Below are 24,426 nucleotides of genomic sequence, written 5' to 3'. Positions count from 1 at the left end.
CTGGTGAAAATATCCACCTTTCCAGTAGTAGACACTGATTTCAGCAAAAGGCTATAACAAATGATACTTTTGTATTGGCATAACCTTTAAAGGTAGGGGATACCTTTTACAGACCTCCCAAAATGCAGCAAAACATTAAATATGAACCTCAGGGGACTTGCTTAGGCCACTGCTTAGAAATTTGGAAGTCAACCGTTATCTAAAATTTGAATAATGCACAAAACTCAACTACTCAGTAGTTCTGTGTGTCAGCCACACTTAAGCCTTTTTGTTGCATTCTTCTGTATTTGTGATCTATAAACACAAATCTAAAAGTACTAGAGTTGATGTAATAACATATAGAGTGTGTGGTAAGAATGTATATAGAAATGTTTGTAAGTGTTGACGAACTTTCTTCACAAAATATGCATGATGGACACACATGCAGTACATGGGTCTGCGAAGGTAGCCTAGTAATGTACTGGAATTTACGGTGAGCCCCGAAAACAATTCAATTCAAAATCTAACCGTCAAAAAAATGTACTAAATGTTACCTTCCACTTTCAATACTTTATGGGAGTTTCTAAAATGATATTCTCTTCAACATACCACTGTATTTATACAACTCTTCATTTAAGAAGTGCAAATGGGATTCCCTACCTTTAATAGATATAATGCTACTCTATCTTTATGTAATCATGTGTTTGTACCAATAATATTTCCTCTCTCTCTCTCCTTCGAAAGGTCTGGTAATTCAGAATGGCATGCAGGTGGCTTGTGAGACCAACACAAACTTTAAAGCCACCCTGAGGACATACTTTAACCAGGCCATGGCAGCGGTAGATCAGCATCGTCACATGGTCACTACCACACAGGCCAAGGTGAGACTCAAGGCTTTTATCCTTTCCTTTTTCTTTTGTCTCATTTGTCTTCTTTTTGTTTTGTTGTGGGTTTTTTTTTTGCTTTCAATAAGAGTTTACAACAGGGATTTGTCAAAGTGTCTATGTGTACATCCTGTGGGACTAAAACAAGATCATTCCATTTTTTTCCTTCTCTTTTAGTCTGTCTCCATCATCACAAAACCCAGTTATTGAGTCGCAAGATGCATTTACTCTCATACAGAGAATGCATCACTTAATTCACATAGAGGATCCGATGAATGCAATAACTGGACAGGGATCATCAAATTGGAATGTTCTTCAAGGCTTTTACATCTTAATACATTGTGATTAAAACAAACTCAACAAATAAAAGAACCCAAACCATCCATTACTGGACTGAAGTGGATGAAATTCTTTCCGTTGAATAAAACGAGTACAGAATGGAGCCATGACTTAAAAAAACCCAAACAAACAAACCTTTGATTGTAATCTCTAGAAAAAGATGTAATGATTGCTCTGACAAAAGTTTCTGTCTTGAAATTGCTGGACTGAATCCACCGTTTCCAAGAACTTGGTATGCCAAATGTTTTTCATATGGGAAATTACAACATCTAGGAGCCAGGGGCTTAATTAGGCTACAGTGTTGGAGGGTTTCAATGAGTTCTTGGGATCGATGATGGCATATTGATTATTCATGTGCACATAGTTACACTGTCAAGGATAATGGTGGATTATTTTTTTTTTTTTTGATAAAAGTTAAAAAGAAGTAAGAGGATTAAGAACATTATTTCAGTAGCCACCAAAACGTGGTAGTATTTAATCAAGGAATGTCTCTAAAAATGTTTTGCTTTGCATGTTGTATTATGCTCCACAGAGTCTGACTGAGCTTGTATTCTGCATGGCCTTGCTACATACGGTCCTATCCCACCGGCGACTTTTCTATCGCCTGGGCTATAGCAAAGACTATTCCTGGTGAGCCTTCTCTCTCCCTCCCTCCCTTCCTTGAAAAAAAAAAATGTCCTTCTCTAGGACCAGCAGTGATAGAGCTAGAGTTACATGTATGACTAAAGCAGATTGGTGACAACAGGTTCAAGTTTGTTCATGGCTCTCTCCCTCCCCCTCCCCTCTCTCTGTAGCCATACAAAGTATACTGTGTACACTATTCTGTGTATATATTTATATATTTCTGTGCTCATTTATCTTTTTCTCTCCATATCTCTTACTCAGCTTATGGTGAAAATTATTCATTTACTTTTGTAAAATATTTTACACATCTGTAGAAATTTGTGAAAAATTTGGTATGTAATTTTAGAAAATAATACAAGTACTGTCCATGGTGTAATTTTAATGCATGACATTGCTAGAACGACTTTCAAGCAACTTTACTTTGTCAGTATCCCACATGACTATTTAAAGATCATACTATGCACATGCATGGTACTTGACACAATTCATTGTGCTCACATACCCAGTATATCCATGATACAGAGATGATATGATATCAATAAGAAGTATTAGTGGTAACAAAACAGAGACTGTTAAGATCAATGCTGTTGATAATAGCGTTGATATTCAAAGCAACAACACTGGTGGTACACTGAGTAGTGGAAGCAGAACCAGCAGACTTTATCTTGTCCTCCTCCTCTCAGTTACATACGAGTTCTATTGCTAAGAAATATGGTAATACTATTAGTGCAAGTAACAATGCCAATAATCAGATTCTAGGTGCATACTAGTGGTATGCACCGAGAATTACCACATGATTCTTTGTATCATTTGATATGACTTTATATTTGTATTTTATGATGAAATGCCAAATAAACATAAATAATAATCATAAATGATAACTGTGTGATATATCATGATATTGCTCTGGATACTCTATGCATGCCACCTTGATGTCACTTTCAGGGGAATCCCCGACCTCAAAGCCATGATGTCATCCCTGAATTGGTGCGGGGAGGGCGTATCCCCGTGGGAGAACATCCAGACCCTCAGGGTGATGGTGGAGCAGCTGGTCTATGGAGGGCACACCGACGTCTTGGAGGATGCTGATGTGGTGGGAGCTCTGATTGATAGTCTGCTGCAGCCATGGAGCAACTTAAAGGCAAGCTGAATCACCTCATCTAGACCATTGAATGTTGGGGGGGGGGTCATAATATAACCATTATTAAACAGTGTCAAAGTCATTTTTGTATTTGTTTTTGTTTTTGTTTGATTTTGCTTGAAGGCAGGCCAAACTCATCCCCTGTTAGACTATCGGGTGTTCCATCTGTGCATTTGACAGAAGCTAGGTTTCATTCTTTTACGAGGTGAATTGCAACTAATGGCATGCTGCAATGTTTTCAGATGGCGTTCATTTCTTCTTCTTTTTTTCATCTTCTATTGTTTTGTTTTGTTTTGTTTTGTTTTATGTTACTTTGACAGCAAGCCCATATGTCGTGTCTAGACCATTAGATGGTATTTCAGTATTGTCCAAATGTTTTATACCTCAAGAGTAAGCTGGTATTTTTTTCAATATTTTTTTTTTTTGTCGGTGTTCACCAATGAAGCTATCTTCATTGGTGAACACCAACAACTTACTTCAGACACTTGTATCCAGAATTGATGGTTCCGAACTTTCAAAAACCAGACACACCAACACCAAAAGCATTTCGGGAGATAGCAGTGAATATTCATCAACAGTTAATAAACTAGAGCTGAAAAAAATGTCGCCCGCAATGTCATTCGCAAGTAGGAATATTCAACGGCATGATTTGAGTCTCTATTACTGCAAATGTGACCTTTGCTGTGTAACGTCAAGGATCATGACATTGAAGTTAGCCAACTTTCTCTGCTCATCCTCACAGAAGATGCCATCCTCCATGGGCGCCGCCTCCCTGCTCGCCTCCCTGGTTGCCGAGATGGGGCGAGAGAGGCGGTCCGGGAGCACCGGGGGTAACATGGTCGCCAGGCGGTTCCAGCATCTCTTTGACACCATGAAGGATGACGTGGAGCCTCCTCATCTTGGACTTTCTCCCGGAGCTAGAGAACTCCAGGAGAGAAGATCCAGCAGGTAGGCAGGACCTAGACCTAACTGATTAGTAGAGACTTTAGTGCAACAGTCACTGATAAGTACTGCTTGTGAAACACCACGGGCCTGTTTCATGCAGATTGATCGTAGGATTGATCTTGCGATTGATGCGATTTAAAAAATTTATGTTCAGTCTGCCACTAAATCTGTGCTTTAAATCAAGCACAAGTATCTTCATGAAGCAGATGTACATTGTAAGATCAGGATTGATCTTACGCTTGATTTGCTGAGTTACACTCAATAAATCAAGCATAAGATCAATCCTACCTCTTAAGGAAAAAGGGTCCATGTACATGTACACGTACAACCATGATGTGCAGTTTGTGAGGTGTTGAAGAGCAACTTGTTTTCTACATAAAAGTTTCTTTTAAAAAATTGTATGCACTTATGAGAGTTGTGGTAAAATAAAAGCAGCCCTGTTGTGCTGATATACTACAAAGCTGATGTTATGATAATGTAATTAATTCGCAGGTACCTCTCCAAGTCACTCAAGGCCCTGGCTCGCTGCAAGATGTCCATTGACACCTGGTACCTTCCCACCCTACCCAAGTACATCCTTTCCTTGGACGAAGCCCTGGCTGACATCCCAGCCCTCCCGACCCAGGCACCCGAGTCCCTCAACCACCTCCAGAACTTCATCGGTGCCGAGATCGCCGCTGTGGGGTCTCTCATCGATTGTGTGCAGTTCGACGTGGACCTGGCACTCAAGGCAGTGGTGGGCGAGGCCGCCCTCACTCCTGGTGTTGACCGGATACTTTCGCCCCTGAGCAGGAACTGCATCCCTGAAGACTGGATGCAGGAAGCTGGGGGCGTCCCACCGTGGCGCACCTCAGTGAGGGAGTGGCTGGCAGATGTCAAGACCAGAGTAGAGCTCCTGCTGAGTTACAAAGATGCGGGTGAAAGTGTGTCAGCGTGCTACAGACTAGCAACCTTCAGTCGTCCCAAGGCTTTCATTGACACTGTGCTCCAGGAACACTCCAGGAAGGAGTATCTTGAGCTGCACCAACTCAAGATGGGGATTGAGGTAACTTTATAGATATTGCAGTCTTCCAGATTCTATAATGCACCAGATTTAATTTCAGATGATGAGATAGTAGGCTTGTAGTCAGGAGCTGGCTATGAAGCAGTACAGTCCTGTGAAGCATCAAGGTAGAAATGTGCAAACTGGAGATATATGTTAACTTATTTATTCCTTAGTGATGGAGAATCTACAACTGTATCTTCATAATTCTGTACATGAAATTGCACTCAGAGAATCAACATTCCTATCCTATAAAAAGATGGAAATCATTTTGTAAACTGACATTTGGGACTTTGATAAACCGCAGATTGTCTTCTTAAATTATTGAGTGATTAACCCAACAAACTTGTCTTTGAAGGTTGGTACATGCCGTCTATGTACCAGCTCTTTGTGACTTTATGAGCTGTGATGCAACCTTTGCCTTCAAATCTGAGGCACTGAAGATGAAATTGCTTGATGCAGATTTACTTAATCCACAATATGTAACAGAATTTCCACCTGCTCATTTCTTTATCAGATAACTGGAATTGAGAAACCCCCCAAAGAGCCCCCAGCCCAGGGCGTGTACCTGGCTGGTTTCCACCTCCACAATGCTGACTGGGATTCCAGACGCTCCCTCATCCAGCTCCCTAACACCTCCGCTCCATCCTCCACGGCAAACCGACACTCTTCCGCCCTTCCCATCTTGTGGCTCAAGCCGGATGTCATCAACCACGACTCTGCCGCCGGTGACGAGCATCACGCTTCCTCGTCCAGCTATCCATGTCGTGCATATGTTGGGAACGTTAGCACCGAAGAACTCTTCGTGGGTGACCCAGTCCTCACAGTGAACCTTCCGTGCACCCTCGACTCTTCCGTCTGGATGCAGAAGAGAGTTTACGCCACGTGCAGACTGTAGGGACGCCACTTTCTGTTGATCACAAAGGTTAACTGGGTATTTGTGGTGTCACTGTGCACCTTTGGTAACATAAAGTTGTATGTACGCTGCCCCCAATATCCTGTAGTTAAGCAATAATATCAAGCCAAGATCTATTGATCGTTTTTGTTACCAGAGTGTCCATTGTGTAGCATTGCACCTTCAGTACCATACTTTGCAGCCATTATAGTTTTGTTACACGATAAGAGGACACCAAGATTTTTTAATCTCATGGTGCAAGGATGTCAGTGGTACAACATGACATAAATGCTGTCAAACAAACTGGATTCATCCAGTGTTAGTGTATAAGAAAGTTCACACCATGTCTGAAATGCAATTAATCCTACTTGTTGTTGATATTGGCCTTTAAATGGTATTAACAGTACAACATTGCACCATTGGTATAAAAAATATATCAAGCACCTTGGACTCTTCATTGAGGTGCTATAGAGATGCAGACTGTGAAAGGATGCCAGTAAGATGTGTTGATCTCTGATGTTATGATTGTATTGATGGGATATTTTTAGCACAATAGGTCACAGCCTGCACTCTGGACCTATTGGCTTTATGCAGTATATATATATAATATGGATTTAAGTGTGTGAGCCTGGATCTGAGTGTTTTGGGATGTTAGTGTATATAAACACTGATTTAGAGTGTAAGGATCTTAAGTGTTTATGGATCCTACTGCAGTGTAAGTGAACCTTGATCGTACTCGGTGGATCTGAGTGTACATACACTGTATAGTGAACCAGGATCGTGTTTTATGGATCTTAGTATTTATGGATCCTAGTGTACATGAACCGGGATCTTAGTGTATTGTAGATCCAAGTGTTCACTGTATGTGAACCATGATCCTGTTTTGTGCATCTTTAGTGTGTGTGGATTTTAGTGTATCATTCAAACCTGAATCCAAATGTATATGAATATTATGAACTTGAGATCTTAGTGTAAATGGATATTATGAATCTGGATCTAACTGTATATTGATCTAAAGAGTTTTATGAACCAGGATCCTGGTGTATATAGATCTTAATAGCATGTATGAACCATTGTCTGTGTAGATTCATACACTGTAAGCAAAATGTGTGTACAGCAGAGAAATATGCGACCGAGTCTTTCATTCACATGCCACCGATTTTATATCACACCTTTCCTCACAGGTGCTTATTGAAATTGATGTCTCTTCCTCTCTCTTTTAAAACATATCTGAGAATAGACTGTTTCCTCTTGTTCATTACATGTATATCCTTCAACAACCCGTTGAGGACGGGCTGATTTTGTTTGAACAGGCATTTCCCATAGACACCTGCCCGAGAGTACTCGTACTTGGGATTTGTCTTCAACGGAGTAATGAAATCCTGTTTGCTGATTGGTCTTTTGTTGTCATCTGACTATCAAAAAGCATAAGATCGTTATGTTGACGACAAGATGCAGATTAGAAAAATGTGCCTTACCTCCAACGTCATTTTCATGGTATATTCATTGATATAGCGTGTGTGGAGTGCTATCGGTATCAGCCTCATAGACCACTATTAAAGGGACTGTACAGTACTGGTTGAGGTAGGGATTCATGTTTTGAACATTCCTAAGTGAGATAATGAAAAGCCTCTTATGAAATATGGAAGAGCATGTAATTCTAAAAAGGATTCAACGTTTATTTTGATGAAAATTGGTTTTCAAATGGCCGAGATATCCAAAAAAGTGCTCATAATAAAAGGCGACATGCCCCAACTTTATTAGTATCTCTTTGTTTCACCTTGTTTTTGGATATCTCAGCCATTTCAGAACCGATTTTCATCGAATAAACTTTTATTCCCCTTAGAACTGCATGCTCTTTGACATCTCATAGAGTGGTTTCTGAATATCTCACAAAACATTAAAAGCTAAATCTTCACCTCGACCTGAACTGTACACACCCTTTAATCACCTCCACTGTACATAGTATACTACATGATTGTCTGTGCTGCAATATGAAAACAAACAACAGAACTGTTGAGGAATATCTAATGTAAGTGGAAATGTTTTGTAATCTTATTGAGAAAGATGTGCTTGAAGACAGAAAACAAATATACAGTATCGTGCTGTATTTCGAGCCTGTAGTAAAATTATGAACTCTGTGGTGACAAAAATTGTCTTATTTTCTGAAAAGATGTGCCCCTCAAAAATAGTGCTATTTCTGTCACCTCAGACTTCATGATTTCAACAAGAGCCTTTCATTGTGTGGTGTATTAAATTTGTTCACTATAGAATGACTGACACCACAGAAAACACCTTGAATTCTTCAAAGCATTGAGTGAGATTGACGACTTAAGTAATGCCAGGATGTTAAAGTCATACTTTGTACATCACTGTTTATCTGTAAGTTTTGTCACTGTGATATTCTGCAGGGTGTGTAGATCCAATGTACATATACACAGGAGCATAAAACCACTGCATCTTACAAGTAAATCTCTGGAAAGACATGCAGTATACTGTATTCATTCATATTATGCAAAATAGATTTTAAAAAGATGATATAGGCTCTCTATTTATCATGGAATAGAGAGAGACTAGAGAATAGAGTGGCCAAGTCTTATATCTGCTGTGTTGAAAAACTTGCAAATCCGTCCCAAATAATCCATTCCAATGCATGAATTTTGTAAATAAGTAAGTGTGACTTTCAGATATTTTGCACGATATTACAGCTTACAGAGTGTAAATCTATGCATATTGTAAATGTTTCTGTATAGGTTCCTACAGAAGGTTTATTTACATATTATGTGTGTACATGGAAAGGTAAATATATAACTGCACTGCCAGGCAGCTACAAACAGTTTTAATATTGTTGTAAATATGGTCTTTTTATTAGAAGTGTAAATTTTGCTGGGTTTGTCCCTGTCTTTCTGTCTTGACATAAGCGAGTTCATCGTCCTCTTCTCTGATGGTATTGTACATTGTATATATGCAAAATACAGTGCACCAAGAGTAATATGCAACCTGTTGTTTGCAATGAGAATTTCAGTGATTGTTGTGGAATAGAAAATAAATCAGTCTTATCTTGAAAGTTAAGATAATTTCTTGTAACTGTTATGTTTCAGTAATGTATTGGTTCCATTTGTCCATGTACCATACATGCATAATGCACAAACACACACTCACACAAGTACACACACGCACATTTGTGTAAACCATTTTAATGTGCATATACACTGTATAAACACAATCACATATACAATCACATGCAATGTCATACATTTAATTATGAGTGTGTACACATGTACAAGTGTATATGAACTGCATACATGTACAGAAACATGAGGTTAACACCTCCCAGACATAGACACACACACACACACACACACACACACACACACACACACACACACACAGAAAAAGTGATACAACAAAATCGTCATGGGGCTGGGCGTGATTTAGTGTAGGTTTATAGCATGAATGTGTTTTTTATACTTACTCTACTTGTATTTTTTATATAGTCAGGACAACACCAGATAGGCCTACACTGTATGTCAATAAGACCAAGAAGCTTTGCTTTGATTTGATTTGATTTGATTTGATTTGATTTGATTTGATTTGGTTGTTCCACACCACAAACACAAACATCATGATAAAATCAATAGAACACAAGACAAGATATAATGTCATCATTAAAGAAGACAAGACAATTTTGCAAACATGAAATGTAGGGGACCTACATGTACTAAATAGATGAAAATGTTCAAATCTTACTGAACAAAACAACCTAATAACGAAAACTACAAAAGAAAAGGAGTGGGACGTAAAGGAAAAGAGAGCAAAAAGAACAAGAGAAACAAACAATTAAAAAAATACATTAGAACATACCGAGATAGCCACCTGTAATATGTTTACAAGATTCGTCATCACCACATTACACTATTAATGGTCACCACATTACTTTATTACTTTATGGTCACCATATTACTTTAAGCTTTATGAGGTAAGGGCCAAGTAACATATGTTATTTTCCTCAACATGTCAAATATAATAGTACAATGTAGGTCTTCTTATCAATATAAATTAACTTTCTGATTAACCCATCAAAGACTACTCCCGAATATTTCTCAGGCTGAGGTAAATGAGAAGTGTGTTATGGAAAAAATAGTACTTCTCCAACAGGTTAAAAATGAATTTCAAAAAAAAAAAAAAGTCAGTATACTATATATTACTGTAATACTATGTTCTTCATTGACATGGTCATTATCATGATTATGTTCGAAGAACCCACAGTGGCAGTTTTAGGACAGTAGAATGCTTTGAGAATATTCAACCATACCATATCTACACAATAAAGCTTGTATTAATAGATTTTAGGATCCGCTGGATTTTTATCTTCTGTTGTCATCAAAGCATGGGTGGTAGGCCTACATGATTTATCGGGGCCATTGTGTGGCCCATACAATCACATAACTTCATGAAGTAAGAACTCGACCAGGCTTTCTGACTGTAGTTTGCGCGGTACTTTGTACTGGTTAGCAGAGGTGCTGGTGTTGGCCAAAATATGGCCCTTCAACGCCTCGAATGCTCCAGGTTGCACGAGGTGAACTCGAGGGGGCGCAATGGCACCTTCCCGGCGCAGCCGGTCGTAGTCGCTATTGCGGTCACGCAGCTCCTGATCGAGCTGTCGGTAAAAAGCACATCGAGTCAAAGATGAAACGGCAAATAGATAAACCAATGAACTGATGGATGACTTAATGAGTGAACAGCGAAGTAAACAAACATTGTTAATGAATAAACATGATAAATGTACTCATTATATTCATGGACCAAGCAATAAATGTCGGACAGTCATAGGCAATCAACTGATTGATTATCCAATAGATTGATTCATTGCTAGATTGATGAATGAATTATTATATCAAAGAATATTCATTCTCTGGAACCAGGGATAGTGATGGAACCGCATTTTTGCTAAAGAGAAAGTTACATTATTTATTTTATTTCATTCTTAATAATAATGTGAAGCTCCATATACAGAAATACAAATACCAATGGTAAAAAATTAGCCCATTCTGACTCTTCCATAATGAACGGTATTTTACGGTTTCAGGGAGTTCGAAGTCGTTGTGTAAAAGTAGGGAAGTGCTTAGAAATTATTCGAAATGGTATTCTAGGTTGCACGAATACAAGCATTTGAATACCAGATTGCATCTAATGTATCTTACACGGTGAGCAGCGAAATAGATATTCAATTTGTGCAATAGGTAGACAACAGTATGGTACAACCTTGGATGACTTGCAAAATATAACGTAGAGAGTATACAGTAGACGATGCAGTAAGATCACATGTGAGGCTGAAGAAACACAGTAAAGTGCAGTAAGTAATTATTATTGTTATATTTCTCTAATTCCATTCAGTATTGTGTAAAGTGTGACCTCGGGATAGCCTATGAAAATGGCAATATAGATGATGTGCACCAATGTATTTGGCATTTTTCGATGTTTTCAGCCATGGTGATTTGAACTGTGCCATGTCTTCTTTAGTATACAGGGTTAACTGTCCACATGGGTTTTTGATAGTATTGGAAATTCCATGAGAATCATTACATGAGCTATTTTAGATACAAAGGAAAACATTTAAAGGCTGTGCAGAAATGACTATTGATTACCGTGAGTAAACATATGTATGATAGGGGAAATTCACTCTTGTTCTAGGAGGGTAAATTGTGTGTATTATTGAACTTTGACTATTATATTAAAAGAAAGGAGAAAAAGACGTTAGGAGGACACTTACCATTGCATTGAGTTCTTGTGTGATCTCTTCATACAATTCATATCCAGATTGGAACTCCAACTCCATGAAGATTAAATAGTAAGGCATAAGTTCGTCCCTTTCAAAAACTGGTTCAGAGTAAAAAGGCAAGTTGAAAATCAGAAAATGTTCAGCATTTACAGAAACTCCTTTTTAAACAAGAGAGTCCTCTAATAAAGGATTATTAGCATTAAAAAAGTGGCGTCTAAGAGTCACGCAAGAGAGTCACAACAAAGGAGTAAATGACACCTTACCAACTTCATAAAGCCCATCTTGACTCATGGTTGTTAGCAAAGAAAAAAAAAAAAAAGATTAACATGTCAGAGGGTAATAAACCCAACTATATGTTATTCTACTCACCAGTGCATGTTTCTGAAAGCAAAGTACTCTCGGCAGCAGCAAACTCAGTCAGTTTGACCCTGCCCGGCAAGCGATCAACGGCGGCCTGAAATGCCTGGAGTGCGACTCCCTGATCAATCTTCTCGTATCGCAAATTCAGTATTAGGCCCAGACTGAAAATGACAGAATGTGAAAGTTACAGAGGGACACATGGTGATGGGAATGGTCAATAATAAATCTACAAATGTATATAATTTAGATTAGAAATCTGCACCACGTGACATCTGGTCTCTATAAAGGGCAAGACCGAGTTGTCTGCCTTTATTATAATTTGCTTTTAATTTCGTATAGGCCTACTAGTATTAGATTTCCTAGCCATCAAATTGCAACATAGGGACTACATAATATCTACATATTGATCGATAAGAAAATAATTCAAAAACCCGTATAGAAAATGAAATTTTTGAAAGTACGCCATATTTATTCATTAAAAAAATGTGTGATGTGGGAATCTACAGACGTGTGCATTCTAGTGCGGGTAGGTCCTCAGAAAAGAAGTCAACACACACACACACACTCACACACACACACAGACACACAGACACACACACACCACAATCGTGCGTGCGTCCACAAAGCGAATTGAAAGGGAAAGAAAGGAGATAGGAAAGATAACAAAATAATTTGACTCCAACTCAAGGCAGCCCTCAACCCTCAACCCTCCTTAGAAACACCCCCCCCCCCTCCTCCCGTGATTATTGGAATATTTGCGTTGTTCGCATTTGATTAATTCCCCATTCTTCGTGTTTGTTACTGGCCTATAGCAATGTTCAATCGACATTCTCACACAAGTCGGGGGAACTACGCACAAAGGTAATGTGCAATCAAGAATGGTTTGATCGGCTTCATTGTGGGAAACACATTCGGAGAAAAAACTTTTCCGAATGTTGGACTTTGCCATTGTTTTTTCAACATTAGCGTCCTAATGGCAAATCATTCATTTGCTTAGTAAAAACAAAACAAAACAAAAACAAACAGAAAAACGAAACAAACAAATACAGCAAACAAACAAAAAAGAAAACAGGCTTTTCAGCACGGAAAATTACCGATGAGTTAATGGCAAGCTAAGAACCGCTGCTGTAAATGGTGAAGGGGACTGCAAGTGTGTATATTTACAGTGGGTATTAGGCTTTTTGTTCGTTATATCTTGACACAGGCGTATTTCAGACCAGGGCACAAGAAGCGTTTAAATATTACGTGTGATTAAGATTTATAGGTAGGGTAAGAAAAAGCATTATTATTCCAACCAACCAGGATAATGTCTTTCATCAGGTGGTATTTTTTCAAATGTTTTTATTGTTGTTGTTGTTGCTGCTGCTGTTGTTTTTATTTTGCTTATCATCTTCAGTCAGCGCCATTGCAGAATCGCAGTGATTACCCATGACTTTGATTAGCCGAAATCAGTCAAAATGAAAACCTGTGAACTCTTTTAACTCCAAATTCAAATCAAGAATAAGAGCAAAGCGAACAAAATACATGCATTGATTACATTGCATTGTATGGGGACGAAGACAACCGGACATTCTAAACCAGTCTGGTTGACGAAGTCAGATTTTGGGCCTAACCTTGTTTTACAATCCTAGAAGTCATTTAGTGGTGGGTTACCCTACTTCGAAGACCTGTCGCCTGTGTTGAATCGAAATCTGGGTCATGCAAATCTTATTTCCTTGATGATTTTTTTATACTTAAAATCTAAAATTCGAAATATTTTCTCATAAATGGTGAAAAAAATCGAAAAAGGAAGAAATAGTTTTAACGTGTTTCAACGGTGCTTAATCGAAACCTGGATGATGCAACTCTTGATGAATATGGAATATTGTCACGCATTTTGGTTCAGATATTTGATGTAACATTATGTATAAAGCATTACATGTTTTTCCTTGCTTTCGTGATTATTGTACACTACAATTCTATGTAAAGGATGTCTCGCTAGCGCCATTGCAAATTTATATTAGCTATCCCAATCTCAATCGCTTTGCATCAGCGGGGTCTTCTCTTTGTCCATCTTCCTCTGTTCTTCTGACCTTCACAAGTCTATTCTATGCTCTCACCACTTTGACCTTGTGTTCACTTGTTCTTCTGACCTTCACATGTCATTCTGTGCTTCCCTCCCTCTGACCTTGCTCTCACCTTCAGTACTTTCGTTGTGTCCCTTCTCACTTTGACTTTGCTTTGTTTTTCAGATCTCTTGCCTTGCTTTCCTAACTTCAACTTTGTCTTGACTTTCAGAGTCCTCGCCCTTACCGTGTTTACCCTTCGCCCTTGCCTCTCACTGCCCTAGCTTCAGCCTTTTCAGCCTGCTCCCTATACTTCCTTGACTCTCACTGTCCTTCAGCCCTTTGTGCTTGCTCCTTTTGCCCTAACTCTCACTGTCCTTCAGCCCCTTTCTGCTTGCTTCTTATCTTGACTTTCTCCTGTCCTTGTATCCTCTCCTTGCCTATGACTTTGAGCTCCTTATCTATGTGCTCAAAGACGTCCTTCTCCTATATACTCCGCAGCGCGATAAACGTCTTTCTCGTGACCTTCATGACTGGTCCTCTCTATCTCTCTCGAACAAGAGGAGCTTGTTTGAAAGCGGTATATAAGACCGACTTCATGCTTACCTTAGAGTTCACTTCACTTACTTGGGAGATGGAGTGAAGTGTTGTCAGCTTAGAGTAAAACTCGTGTTTGAACAGCGAGAGAGTAACCAACGAAAGAGATAAAGAGTCCACCAGTCTAGAAACGGTCTCTAGTCTTGTTAGCTTATTGCATTAGTTACTCATAAGTCCTTCACCGCATCGCACCTCTCATGCCGGGCGAGACAATCCTCAAATCCATCCCTGTAAATGTGTTCGAGTGATTTACCATAATAAACTTCTTTAACCGTGATTTCTTCCTGATGACTGTAATTTCTATCTGACCCTCGGCATCCTTCGACAATGAACTTCAACACATTTTTTCAATGTTCAGTTGCAATGTACAGTATCCTTTTTTTTCTGTATATACGTTTTGCTATTTATTTAAATGTACATTATGTTCATCAATGTTATTCAGGGCTCAATGGAAGACTACTATTTATTGATGAATGGGCTTCCCTGACAAAACATTAGAAATAAGTAAATGAATAAATAAATATAATTATAATTATGATGGACGCCAAAAACTTAAATTTCCATGTAGGTTCTATTTTCTATATATCTGGTGAAAAGAAAGGATTTGATAGTTTTACCCTATTTCGAGCTGAACCTGGATAAAGCAACACTTACACCCTCGACTCTGAGGGCCTTGCAACTGAGATATTCAAAATGCCAGCCAAAATTGAAAATTTGAATAATCATTTCCTTCTTAATGGTTACAAATTGATAAATAAAGAAAATAGGAATAATCTTTTTTTTTCCGGGTGCTGAATCTGAATCTGGTTGATGCATTTCTGGCTTTATTGGGGGGGGGGGGGGGGGTGGTTACGTGCATATGGCCGCTAAAAATTGAAATGCCCACTTCGGTATTTCCTTGTAAATGGTGAATACATTAAAAGGAAATTGAGGAGTTTACCCACATATCCAGGGCGCTGAATGCCAGGTTGGTTGTAGCCTTTTGTCAAGGCCCTCTCGCTGTAATGGGCGAGCGAAGCGAGCCCAGCCGAGCGCGCCAGCGCGAGGGCCTTTTGAGATCTGCTTCAACATTATTATTCATGACACGTGAACCCTTGTGAATACTTATTTTAACAGGTTCCGGTCAACCAATGGAATGGCGCGCTCCCCGTATCCTCAGTCTTGATGTGGTCATGCCTGTTCGCATGCATCACTGACCACCCGCAAGAGGTCTTACCACAGAAGTCTGTGTACACATTCAGTGTGTAGAGTTCTGTGAGGTCTGCGGCGTGCATTCGCTCTATTCAAATCGGGTTCGAGCAGACAGACACGTTGATTGGTCGACTTTTGCTCCCGAAATCGGGGAGCAAAAGTCGGTAATTCAAAGGGCTAACAAAAGGATGCGAAGCAGATCTCAAAAGGCCCTCGCGCAACCCCACTCAGCTGGGCTCTCTTCACCATACAGCGAGAGGGCCTTGACAAAAGGCTAGGTTGGTTGATGAAACTTGGGCTTCGTTCAGAGTTTTAAGATATTCATGATTTTTAAGATCTCTCTTTATACTCTCAAGGATGCTAGAGTTGCATCAACCAGATTTGGATCCCGAATAGATACATACGAAAAAGGGTAAACCATCAATTAATTCTAAAGGGGATGGCTAGTAACTGATCAGTGTGAATCAGTAGGAATGCTGGGGGATGATTGTTCCAATCCTTGTGGGATTCATTTAAGAGCAAAAGTTGCCTCATCCAGATTCCAATTCAGCACTGTCAAAACAGGTTAAAACCATGAAATATGTTGCCATTTATAATAAAGCACACTGAAATGTCAGTCTTTGGCAGCCATCTTGAGTACAGTCCGAACTCTTCTATCCGGACGGGAAACCCTCCCGGGCTGAAAAAGTTGAGTCATCCAGATTCGGACTCAGCACCCTCGAAATAGTTAAACCATCAAAAACCATGCTACAGATGATGCAAAAAAATCGAGGCACAGCTTCTGGCCACCACCTTGACTACAATGCCGGTCTATCATGTTGAACTGCTCATACCGTTTGAAAAAAATCGTGAAAGTTAATGTCAAAATGACCATGATGGGTTTTTATTTTCAGGAAAACTGAAGACTATAAGCCTATATACCTGATACAAACTAATGGGAGATATTTCTATCTCGCTGATGGTTACATTTGTCACATAGTGACAAAGGCTACATAAATGTTTGCACTAACCGGTACAAGAACTGAAATGAAGGACAGTTGTCATGGAAACCGGTGACTCGAATGATATCTCCCAGTCTATATCGATAGAGTCCGCAGGCCTGGGTAATCACGACCTCGTACTCCTGGCCAATCTCGAGCTCGTCGAGGAACAGCGTTTCAGGCTGACTCTCGTGACTGAGTAAAGCAAAAACAAACAAACAAACAAACAAACAAACAAAAACAACACACATATTTTACAAAACTCTGAAACTAAATCGTTATTTGAAAACACAACAAAAAGGCTTCATCCATACTTCTATACACATTTTGTTTATCAAGTAATCAATTTGAAATAATCGCCGAAAGTCTGTAGCCTTCATCAGCTGTTTATTAACCAATCAATGAAATAAATTTGTCATTTTTGGTTTCAGTTCTGACTTTTTTACAACGTGTTGCATAATTTTCATAGTTTCATTGAGAAATAGGGGAGTTTGATTGTAGGTGATAACAGGAGAAGTAGTTTAGGTGTGTCTTCATGAACTGTGGGCAGTCTGCCATTCTGTGGTACAAGGAAATATTGACAGATGAAGTAACAAAACTTTTTATTCTCGGTTTTTTGTTTTTGTTTTTGTTTTTGTTTTTGCTTTGTTTTTGTTTTTTGCAAGGATCAGTGATAGCCGTCTCGCACAAAAAGGACGAATGTTTAGACTGTTATGACAATTGAAACGTGGATATCATCTATCCTGCCGTTTGTGTATGTGCGTTTGTGTGTGCACGTGTGTTTGTTGTGTTGTGTTTAGGGGCCCTCCACTTTAATTCGTCGTATCGTCTTTCTGTTTTATCTTGGTTACTGCACTCGTCACGTACTTTACTAGAATTGAAATACCACTGGGGTTTTTTTTTTTCGGAAGTGAATTATCATACACTGCAAAACATTACAGCAGTCCACAACCAAATTTTCTCTACTTTTACCCCATCTCTAACCAAGCTCATACCGTCTGATCTACTGCCACCTGTGCTCTGCTCACGGAACAACAACAAGGGGTACATAGTATACGTACGTGTTCTGCAGTTTGATGAACTCGAAGAAGTTTGTGGTAGGAGTGAAGAGCAGATCCGGTCGCTCGTCCCACGCCCAAATGGAGATTCCCATAAAAATCGACTCTGAGCTTCCGTATCCATTGGAAACTAAGGTAATGTCTAACAGTGGTAGTCAAAGTGAATTTTGAAGCTGTAGATGTTAAAGTAGCTACTGTGAAAAATGTTATATGTTTTTGGATTTTAAACAAGATACCCTAATCATTGCTTATATTCATGAACAACGTGTTAACACTTCTGAGATACAGTTGACGAATTATTCTCAAATTTTGAACATTCACCCCCCGCATAACCCTTTGTTGGGCAGAACATAATTTTCTTTGTGAAGTTGCGGTTGGCAATGACAGCTTTGACATTTTTAACCCAACATCCGTGATTTTTTTTTCTGTTTTTTTTTTCTGTCTTTCCCTGACTTTCGGCTTTAAGCCCTGTCTTGTGGTAAATGTTTGAACATTTTTTACCCCCTGTTTACGGAATGGCATTACAATTCACTCAAGATGATCAACCTTTACCTTAAAGACTTTTCCACGGGAATTTCGCCCAACTTCAGATAGTGCATTTAACAACCGACAAATCACGCTCGCCATACTGAATGGCATTATACGTTTCACTCAAGATCATGATCAACCTTTACCTTGAAGATACTCGGAAATTTGGCACAGAATTCAGTCGATAGTATACATACAACTTGAAAATCACGCTTGGCCAGACATTAACAGACTACTGCACAATATTTTTTTTTTTCAGTCGTGACAACGATATTGAATGACCGGTATAGGATGGACTGAAAAACGACCAACATAGCCACATTCGGTAGTATTTGCAGATACCAAACAATATATAATGACCAATATATAGCAAATGATTCGGGAAAGTCATTTTAAAGATGCATCACTGTACCTCTTGCATATTTCTCTCTTATTTTGGGCCAGATTCCAGTGCTGTCCGCGGATATGATGACTCTCAGCTTTGGCCAAACCCTTGGCAAGATGTTGTCCAGTCCGACTACGATCTGTTGCCGTAATTCTAGCGCCCTCTGTCTGTCGCCTCCAGGAAGCTCTGCTGTCAGTGCCGACCGTATGTCGTCAGGGAGATCGAGTTCCTCACGGATGGTTCCGTACTCGATGTCGTGGACGATGTCTTCCCACCACTGTTCGAGTTGTTTCATCAGGCTCTCTAGCGTGCTCAGAAACACGACGAAAATAGAGCCGAGGTTCTCGTCACTAAGTGCAAACAGAAGGTGAATGTAGTTCGCAACCTCGTAGGAATGTATGTGAAAACCAGCTGGAGGTGTGGTGTAATACAGCCTTGTGTCCTCTCTTATAGTCATGATACTTTCGACGAGTACTCCATTTTTAGTTGCAGAGACTACAGGGGCTACATAGTGGTATAGCTGCTTATTATATATCCCCAGTTTAGGGCATTCCATTCGAGCAGTGGCGTAAAGAATATCCATATAATTCACGAACAACCCGAATCTATCTGTGTGAGGGATCATCTTGCCGTGACCAGTCGTACCGGAAGTCCTGACGTAACTGGATTGGAACTTCCGGGTCATAATGTTTCTCTCGCCATTAATCTCCCTTTCAACGAAAGGACGATAGTGCTCGTATGTTGTGAGTGGATGGCGAGCCCTAAACTCTTCTCTGTCCTTGATGTCTCGAAGTCGGTATCGTCTGCCGTACTCCGTGTCGCCATTCTCGAGGAGAATGTGTCTGAGGAGGCGATCCTGTGCTTGGCGAGGACTCTTCCAGTGCTTCTGCAGACGATAGAGAGCGGTCTTCCCTCGCAAGAGCGCAACCGTGGACGACAAGAAACAACACAGAGTGGACTTTATCCCATCATTTGGTGCAGGGCCAAGAGCGAGGAGAATCAAAAATAGCAAAGAGAGACAGGTAGAAAAAAGAGCAATGAGCGCTGGAAAGAAAAAGAGAGAGGAGATAACAAAGAGCGAAAGAGAGAGAGAGAGAGAGAGATGGAGAGAAAGAGGGAGTGAAAGAGAAAATAAAACAACAACAAAAAGATTGGATGAATCTGTGGTAGAACCCGAGAGTATAATACCACGACAACTAGAACCTTCGGAAGTGGTAGTTCGGGAACCAAGGAGGTAAAAGGCTCGCCTAGTACCTCCTTTGTAGAACCCTCTGAGCTGCAGCCCAGGCCCTTCCTCTCCTTTCGGTTTCGTGGCCTTTGCATTACAGTTCATGATTATCATTCTTGTGTGTGTGTGTGTGTGTGTGTGTGTGTGTGTGTGTAGGTAATACCCTTAGTTGCAACACAGATAATGGAAATACTGGAAGCAAGTTTCGTGATCCATCATAATTTTGTCCTATCATTTTTTTTTTCACCTTAAATTTTGTTGTGGATGTTTTGTGCTCCTTCAAAATGAAAGCTTTCCGCGGGTAGAGAATATCAGAGCCAGGTTTTACTTACAAAGCAAAGCTAAACAGAGGCAAAAACATGCAGTAGCTCCATGGTATTACATTGCGGGAGGTTGTATCTTTCTGATGTAGGGTAATACAGCCGTTCAAGTGATTTTTTCTTTCTTTCTCTCTCTCATCGGTCTAACTTGTCGGAAGCAAAGCTTTGTTTTGTTTTGTTTTTTGTTCAGGCCATTAACCAGTGTATGGGATCGCACTCCAGTCAGATGAACCTGACTTGTGTTGGTCGACTACTAGTATCAGGTCAGTGCAAGGCGCGCAAGAGAGGCGTAATCCGACTTGGCAAGATCGTCCGATGAGGATCACGCTCGACGTGTTTGACACTGGCCTGATAGTCGACCAACACAAGTCAGATTTATCAGACTGCCATCCGATACACTTCAATGGGTGGCCGGAAGTAACAAACTTTGTTCCCGCTGAGTGGCCTATGTGGAATTGTATCCCCCATTCCACAGAAACTTTTTCTCATCGGTCATTCATCGGAAACAAAGTTTGTTGATTCCGGACATCAACCAAATTATATTGGATCGCAGTCTGATGTATCCTACTTGATCGGTCATTTATCAGGTGAGTGTCAGACATGTCGCGCGTGATCCTCATCGGACGATCTTGCCTCATCGGATCACCGCCCGATATGTCTGACACTGACCTGATAGTCGTCCAAGGGTGCGTTTATAAGATTTTGCGGGCCTAGAATCACTGTTTTGAAACACTGTTTTGAAACACTGTTTTGAAACACTGTTTCAAATCACACTTTCGTCAGGAGAGCGTTTATAAGATTTTTCTCCGAGCGTGTTGGGGCTCTCGCTCAGACTGTGCCATTGCGCAACTCACTCTGCGCAGTTTTTCCTCGGCAAAAGGTCAAACAGGGTGCGCGCAAGGCTTTGTGACGTCATTATAAACAGTGTTTGCGATCGCGGTTGCGTTTATAAGATTTTTGAAACACTGTTTCTACAGAAACACTGTTTGTAAACGCACTATTTTGTGCGTTTACAAACAGTGTTTCAAAACAGTGTTTCAAATCACGGTTAGCGTTTATAAGATTTTTTTTCGAGCTAGAATCACTGTTTGGCCATAAACAGTGTTTCAAAACACTGTTTCTGGCCAAAAGAAAAATCTTATAAACGCACCCCAATACAAGTCAGATTCATCGGACTGTGATCCGATACACTTTGGTGGGTGGCCGGAAGCGATAACCTTTGCTTCCGATGAGAGAAAATCTCTGTAGAATCGGGATAAACAAACAAACGCAGTCTCCGCGGTGGACGATCTGGTATTGGCCCTTCTACAGTCTGAATATGTATATCACGCGATTTTCAGACTTTTACCTTTGAACATCTGTGAAGTGGTGACACTGGGTACAGAGTTTTGTAATTTATAGTGATTGGGATGAGGAATATGAACGTTTGCGGTTTTTTTTAACCAATCACAATGAACAAGGATGATGACATATCAGCTTCACCATAAGGATGCATTGTTTATGGGGGCTAAAGGAAGCAAAAATAAACAAGAAAGCTTCCATTAATTCTACATAGGTGAACTTGTCAAGTAAGCGGTATTACAATGGAATTACATTGCCACATTTCTGAAATGTGTGAATCTCCTATGTCATCATCCGTGTTCAGTGAAATTTGTTTGATTTTTTTTTCAGGGTAATAATTTCTCTGCTCAGGGACAACAACTTGTTCCACAAATCTGTACATGGAGCTGTCGATTTATGTTATAGACCCTAAGTATGATGTAAAATTATGAAAATCGCCTATGAACTCCATTGATACCATTTAGTTGCGTACGATTGATTGTGTGTGTGGTGTGGTACTTATCGTGGTGGTGGTGGTGGTGGTGGTGTGTGTATGTGTGTGTGAAATGTGATCATGGCTTCTTAACATTCGGTTAAAGGTGTTACACCAAACAGAATTCATGCAGACCAAAGCTCATTGACAATTTTCTTTCAATAGCCGTTGTGTGCCTACCTATGAACAAGTTTAAGTATTGCCCGAGTGCACAAATTCGACCGTGTAAAGTATAATACAGCTGTATGCACAGTTGGTATTTGATTTTAAGCGGAAACGTTTCACTATTAAGCTAAACGTTGAATTATATTTGTATTTGTAAAGAGATTTGTGTAACATATCCTCGTATTCATTCATGATGGTTTAAAAGATGGAGGAAAAATCTTAACGTTCTTTACATCGTGAAAAAGAAAAATGGGGGAAAATACTACAAATTCCATAACGTAATGCTGTTTTTACGATAATATTCCTACCGATTGCAAGTACAGATGTATTTAATCCCCTTAACATTCTTCAATAGGCCCTCCATGTTTCGTGTCCATAGCGCTGCACGCATTAACGTACTGAATTTCTAACAGAAAAAAAAAAATCATCGACAGTCAAGCAGTCAAGAACATAGTCGTCCTGATCTTCGATGGGGGAGGCCGGGGGATGGGAATATTCAGGATTGTGGCTACATCTGACAAAAATGATATCACCTGAATTTCAACATGACACTTAAGAAAGAAAAGTAGAAGCCGAGTTGTTCATTTCATTACAAAAGTGACATCCCTGCAATTAGGCCTACATAACTGGGCATTCCGCAGAGGACAGACTGAAATGATTGAGCAGCCTAATTGTACTGTAAAGCTCACCGAAGCTCATGTACGCCTTTCTCCCAAATTCTGCCAGACCAGTTACCTGGGCGAGCAGCAGCGCCACGACCAGACAGATCGTCGACAATAGCGACAACTTCGTGTAAAGATTCAGGAGCGCCATATTCAAAGCCGATCTTTCAACAGTAAGTCAGACGATATGAGCATCAATAACTGCAATTAAGGTATGGCGTCTCTGGTCATGGGCTCGGAGAAACACAAATCAGCATGAATACCAATTTCGCGGCGCAGCACATGACGATCATGAAGCAAACTCTTTCAGATAAGGCAGACAAGAACACACACACACACACACACACACACACACACACAAATATAAACCATTTCAATGTATATAAACCTTATCACTTATTGCACGCATACACACACACGCTGACCTCCGCAGACGCACAGAGAGAAAAGAAACAATACCGTAGGTCCCTAGTGTCCGTGTTAAACCCACAAATGTAAAAACGCCCACAAATGTAAAAACGCCCACAAATGTAAAAATACATCGCCCACAAATGTAGAAAATCGACCACAAATGTAAAAATTTAACATCGCCCACAAATGTAGACAACGCCCACTAATGTAGAAATGATTTCAAACAACGCCCACAAATGTAAAAACGACAAGTACTAGATCTATAGTACGTTGATATGAATAGACTCACTTCTCTAGGATAGCAGTGCACTTCTTGTAAAAATGTGTACGTGTACGGAGACGAGTGCGTGTGTGTTATGTGGGTATAGTAGTGGAGAGTTCGGCGGGGGAGATGTGTGTGCGTGTGTCAATCTGTGTGTTACGGTGTGCTGCGTGTCACACCTTTCCTGTAGGCAGCTGCGCCTCCGGGCAAGTTACGCGGGCTTGTTGCGAGTACGAGCAGTACAATTTCTGCGGGTGGACATGAAAGATGTAACATAGTTCCGTACTTGCGTTTTACCTGCTGGACGCGTGCCACTTACCTGCTATTTGCATGCCGACCTGCCATGGAGTATCGTTGCATGTACTACTGTGATAATATGCTTGTCTTCTGTGTGTGTGTGTGTGTGTGTGTGTGTGTGTGCGTGTGTGTGTGTGTATATATATATATATATATATATATATGATATACATATGTTTTCCTGCAAGTTTCTGATTCTGGGCGGCGGGTGAGGACTGACTTATCTGCAAAGGAATCCCTCTGAAGTAATTTGAAATGGCAGAAAGTCATACAGAATGTCTATATTATACTCTCAACTAACAGCAGCTAGCAGAGAGACAGTAACTGACCCTCAACATGCACGCGCAGATGACCAGCGACACTGGCAAATCAGACTTGCGTGCGCATCTCCGGGTACTAGAGCGGGCCAACACCACTGCGGGGAGCTCCGGAGGGAAAAAAAAACTCCCCGCAAGTCAACCCGCAGGCTTCCCCAGACACGATGTGACAAGGC

The 24,426-nt window shown here is 40.2% G+C and overlaps 2 protein-coding genes across 2 annotated transcripts in view; one reads left to right on the top strand and one right to left on the bottom strand.

Moving 5' to 3' along the window:
• The window catches only part of LOC139732731 (dynein heavy chain domain-containing protein 1-like), a 136,308-nt gene extending 130,456 nt beyond the window's left edge, over positions 1–5,852 (top strand). The window contains exons 84-89 of the mRNA XM_071643582.1: positions 724–860; positions 1,735–1,832; positions 2,772–2,967; positions 3,710–3,915; positions 4,405–4,957; positions 5,472–5,852. Of these exons, the coding sequence (XP_071499683.1) occupies positions 724–860; positions 1,735–1,832; positions 2,772–2,967; positions 3,710–3,915; positions 4,405–4,957; positions 5,472–5,852 (1,571 nt within the window). The remainder of the gene's footprint in view (positions 1–723; positions 861–1,734; positions 1,833–2,771; positions 2,968–3,709; positions 3,916–4,404; positions 4,958–5,471) is intronic.
• Positions 5,853–10,290: 4,438 nt separating this feature from the next.
• LOC139732730 (uncharacterized) lies at positions 10,291–23,114 on the bottom strand. Its single transcript, XM_071643581.1, has 7 exons — positions 22,991–23,114; positions 18,803–19,687; positions 17,866–18,004; positions 16,835–16,999; positions 12,001–12,152; positions 11,623–11,729; positions 10,291–10,509 (listed from the first exon to the last, which is right to left on the bottom strand). Exons 1-7 carry the CDS (start codon positions 23,112–23,114, stop codon positions 10,291–10,293), a joined length of 1,791 nt encoding a protein of 596 aa, XP_071499682.1.
• Between the last annotated feature and the right edge of the window lie 1,312 nt (positions 23,115–24,426).

The sequence above is a fragment of the Diadema antillarum genome, unplaced genomic scaffold (assembly GCF_040938485.1).
Source record: "Diadema antillarum isolate AM-2024a unplaced genomic scaffold, OU_Dant_1.0 seq00000445_RagTag, whole genome shotgun sequence".
In the NCBI taxonomy this organism is placed as follows: Eukaryota; Metazoa; Echinodermata; class Echinoidea; order Diadematoida; family Diadematidae; genus Diadema; species Diadema antillarum.
The sequence above is the reverse complement of the archived record's forward strand: the minus strand, read 5'-3'. Positions and strand labels throughout refer to the sequence as shown.